Genomic DNA, 4,851 nt, shown 5'->3' on the forward strand with positions numbered 1-4,851 from the left:
AAGTCCTCCCTCACATACTTTTCTGGATTTGGGGCTGCTCCTCTGTGCTCCCACAGATCCCTGGGAGACTCTCATCTGAACCCTTATCACCTTGCACCAGAGTACCCATGGGTTCTACCACCTGCAACTTTAGAATTAGGTTCATCTGTCTTCCCTACAACTGTATTCCCAGCGTCTTTCCCAGGAGATAGTACACACTCAATAATGGCAAAAAGGATATTTGCACCAGATTGTTCATTGCAGCTCAATTCATAATAGCCAAGTCATGGAAGAAGCCCAAGTGCCCATCAACCCATGAATGGATTAATAAATTGTGGTATATGAAACCAATTTATATTTCCTTACACTTTCTTATGAAAGATAGATCACAACTATAGCCCAGGATGAAGGAGAAGATGGAGTGGGAGGGAGGAGAAGGAGGGAGGGTAAATGGTGGGATCACACCTATGGAGCATATTGCAAGGGTACAGGTCAAATTTAACAAGTATAGAACATAAATGTCTTAACACAATAATCAAGTAAATGAGGTGAAAGTTGTATTAACTAGTTTGATGTAAGCACTCCAAATTGTATAAAAAAACAACACACTGTACCCTACATATGCATAAATGTATTCATGATCTATATGTATATGACTTAATAAAAAAATAAACAAATATTGCTGGAATGAATTAATAAAGGAAGATGTGACAGAAAAAACAACACTCACTTGTTTGTCCCGCCATTGTTGGGTGCACTCCCAGCCAACAATGTGTGGCACACAGGAGGTAAAACACCCTCAGGGGAACACAGATGAAAGGTAAAAGCTCACTGCGGTCTCTCATTGTCTTGTCTAGTTGGAGGAAGGGCAGCTGAGAGTGATGAGTGGCAGAGACATCTGTGTTTTAGGATACAGAGTGGAAACAAAGGGAAAGAAAAAAAGGATGAAGATAGTATAAAAAGAATAGCAACAATTTCAAACCCTGACCTGAATAATCCAGTTTAAGCAAAGAGAACTCTTCTAAACATTTTAAAGCAAACTTCTTCCCCTCCTCTGCTTCCTCTTCTTCTAATTTCCCTAAGTCCTAAGAGCTTTGAACTTCATGTTCTAACCAGTGAGAGGTAATTGACAGTCGAGGCGGGGGAGAATGGGAAGGGCTTGTTACAATCAGATTTTCATTCTAGAGGAAATGCAATCAAAGCCTAGTATTTCGTCATGGGTCAGAACTGATGTCATCTTCATCCAATCTACACCAATAACACATTGTGGAAGATTGGGGCACTTGGCTCCTTTTTGGATAATCCCCTGAAGGTGGGAGGCCAGGAGCAGTGAATAGATCACCCAAGGAGAGTCTCTATCATCAGAGGCTGCCAGTCCCATCCTTCCCTAAGAAAAAGCCCCAACCACTGAGGCTAGAATATATCAGATAGGGATATTGGGGTCATCTCTTTATTCTCCAGTGCAATCCCCAAAACAAGCTCATTTTTAAAAAAGATCTTCTGAAGATGCAAATTGGTGAGTCCCTATGAGTTAGGAAGGGTTAGAATAAAATACTTCCCCTGCCCTTCCCCCCTGCTTTCCTCCCTGCCCTTTCTCCCTGCCCTTCATTCCTCTGCCTATTTTAAGGTCTACAAAAAAGGAGAGTGAGGAGGGCATGTTGCTTTGTTAGGATTCCTAAGGCCTGATATTCCAGGAACAAAAGTGATTGCAGTAGAATCAACCAGAGTAGTAAACATATTCTTTAATAAAACAAGAGGCTCAGCACCTGTGGCTCAAGTGGCTAAGGCGCCAGCCACATAAACCTAAGGTGGCGGGTTCAAATCCAGCCCAGGCCCTCCAAAAACAACAATGATGGCTGCATCCAAAAAAAAAAAAGAAAAAAAAAACTAGAGTGCTTCACCTTGTGCAGAAATAGAATTGACAGAAACACCAAGACATGGATCAATACAATTTATTATCTTCTCTTCTATGATTAGCAATCCAGTTGGTAAATTATTCTCCATCCTTGGAATCCCCTGGTTGGGAGAAGGGGGCTGGGCCCCACCCCAGCACTCTCAATGGTAGAACAAAAGCACAGCTGCCTCTGTTATCTCCCGGCTGCTGCTATAAGCAACATGAGTTCCATATCCGTTCCAGTCAAAGGCAGAGAAATCCCCACATTGTCTGGGATTGCCTTCTGGGAAGAACCCTCCTCCACCGATGCAGTGCTGGGAAACAGGAGGGGAAGAGAGGTCTGCTGGTGAGGCTGACGACATCCTCATGGCGACGTCCAGTGGAGTCTTTGGTCCTCATCAGAGGCTCCACTGGCAGTGTTGATTTATTCCTCCAAAGAAACCTCTATACCTTCATTTTCAGTGACCTCATTGTCTCCTCCTGACTTTCCTCCAACTTTCCTGAGCATTCATTCTCAGATTCCTAGCTGGGAATTCTTTAAGTGCTGCTCCTCAGTAGAGGACACATCTCCCTGTCCCTTATAAATTACATGACCACATTGGCTTCAGACACCAACAAATCACTCTGACCACAAGTCTCCATCTCCTGTCCAGATGTTTCTTGCACTGCAAACCTCACGTTCAACCTGGATCTCTTCATAGAAATCTCAGACTCCATGTGATGAAACTACTCATCAGACAGACACCCTGACCTAATAAATGACACATCCACCCAAATGAAAGCCATGAGATTATTCTAGACTTCTTCCCTTCCCGTCCTCTGTGCTCAGATAGTATCCAAGTTAAATCTTTGGAATTCCTTAATACCCATCTTTTATCCCCATGGGTACATAGGGAGATGGCCTGAGTGAGGTTTCTAAAAGGTGATACCTGGCACCACCCAGTGACCCCACACAGTGTGTATTTGTGCGAGGCCTGGCTGGGGTGGGAGGCCCGTTTTTCTCTGGAAGCTGAACCTGAGGTGAAGAAAGACAACACTTTGTGTTTTTCCAGGTGTCTCAGCTCCTAAAGGCTCCTACAGAATGTTTCTACATGGCAGCTTCACCCCAACTCCAGGCAAATACACGTGTTATCCCCAAGACTGAGCACCCAGAAATAGTTCCCTGGAAGCCACAGCCCTAAATATTGATCCTTAAAGGGTCCCACAGCTCTGGCTCCTGAATCCAACAACAAGCAAGAAAAAGTCACACATACTAACACCCACACCAGTCACACCACACTCAACACACATACATCACACAGTGATGCACTCAATCTTACAGCACCTTTGGGCCCATAAAGACTCACAATCTCAGTGTTGCATCCAGTGACCTTCATTCCAGCACACAAGGCATTGGCTGCTCTCTCATTATTGAACACCCTGAACTGAACAAATCCCGCAGTGAATTCCCCTATAAACAAGAGACAAAAAGAAGCATTCAAGGAAGATGCTGGAAATGGCCTTCTTTGGGATGGCACAGAGATTCTATTTACTAAAGCTCAGCTAAGGCTCCAGGCCCAGAAGTGCAGCCCAGCACCTCTGTGGGCAATGGATGGGCATCCTGGTCACAAACTTCACCAAGAGGAATAGCTCTCCAACCCAGGCACCATGAGCTTGTCCTCAGGGGGGATTCTTCATCTGCCATAGAGTTCAGAAGAGAAATTCAACTAGGCAGGAAGATCACCACAGGACCCCTTCAAGGGCAGAGTGGTAACAATTAGGAGATACATCCACGCTGTTCCTGTATAAATTTTTCTTATTCCCCTTTATGTTAAAATCTTAAATTCCAAGATCGGCACCTGTGGCTCAAGTGGCTAAGGTACCAGTCACATACACCTGAGCTGGAGGGTTCAAATCCAGCCCTGGCCCGCCAAACAACAATGATGGCTGCAACCAAAAAATAAAAAAAATAGCCAGGCGTTGTGGCGGGCGCCTGTGGTCCCAGCTACTTGGGAGGTAGAGGCAGGAGACTCACTTGAGCCCAGGAGTTGGAGGTTGCTGTGAGCTGTGATGCCACAGCACTCTACCCAGGGGGACAGCTTGAGGCTCTGACTCAAAAAAAAGAAAATCTCAAATTCCAATGTAAATGATAACAGCTTTGAATTTTAAAGGATACGCTCAGCCTCTATGAAAGATATTGTGCCGCCAACCTTAGATTCATACAAAATAAAGTAATGGCTACCCCTCACAATAATAATAAAAAAGGTCTCACCATATGCTTGGTTGTTCTGCCCGGTGAACATGAGCCTGGCCCAATCCTAACAACTCTCTGAGGACTCACAGTGGGGTTCTAAGAAGTAGAATGTGGAGCCAGATTTCCTCAGTCCAGCACCAGCTCCCTCACATGTGTGCCCTGTGACCCCAGCAGGCTGCTGACCCTCTCAGAGCTACAGGTTCCTAAACTGAGGGTAATGATCGCTCAGACCCAAAGGCAGGCAGCAGACTACGAGGAACAGCACAGGGAACATCCACACAGGAGAACCAGGGTGTGGTTGGTGATAAATGACTGTCACCTGACAGGAGTGAATGCATTCAATGAACCCAATCATAACTGAAACTCTTCCCACTGAAAGGTCAAAGGAGCATTAAAGACTCACGCTGGCCATAAGGAGAGTAATAAGATGCTGTTTTCTGGGCATCACCAAAATCATAGAACACAGGGATGGCCGGGCCGTTGTCAGTCCAACACTTTCCTGCTCCATATTTCACTGGGTATTTCTACAAGGAACAAAAACGTCATTGAGCAAGGACAATAGCTTTGTCCCAACCAGCATTTTCCTCTGGGGATGCTGCCATTTAGTAGAGAAAACAGTGGTTTCTCAGTAGCTGAGATTATTTCAAAACCAGTCAAAATCAGAATCTTTCCCTTTTGTTGCTTCTCCCACAGCCCAGATCACTTTATCATCCTTCTCTGTCTCTGTCTGTCTCTCTTCTCACTC

At 45.0% G+C, this 4,851-nt stretch overlaps 1 protein-coding gene across 1 annotated transcript in view; it reads right to left on the minus strand.

Annotated features, from left to right (window-relative positions):
* Positions 1–2,034: 2,034 nt before the first annotated feature.
* The window catches only part of LOC100962654 (intelectin-1-like), a 6,358-nt gene continuing 3,541 nt past the window's right edge, over positions 2,035–4,851 (minus strand). The window contains exons 6-8 of the mRNA XM_023510784.1: positions 4,510–4,630; positions 3,220–3,323; positions 2,035–2,187 (exon numbers count right to left, since the gene is read on the minus strand). Of these exons, the coding sequence (XP_023366552.1) occupies positions 2,035–2,187; positions 3,220–3,323; positions 4,510–4,630 (378 nt within the window). The remainder of the gene's footprint in view (positions 2,188–3,219; positions 3,324–4,509; positions 4,631–4,851) is intronic.

The sequence above is a fragment of the Otolemur garnettii genome, unplaced genomic scaffold (genome assembly GCF_000181295.1).
Source record: "Otolemur garnettii isolate 467f Iridium unplaced genomic scaffold, OtoGar3 scaffold00016, whole genome shotgun sequence".
NCBI lineage: Eukaryota > Metazoa > Chordata > Mammalia > Primates > Galagidae > Otolemur > Otolemur garnettii.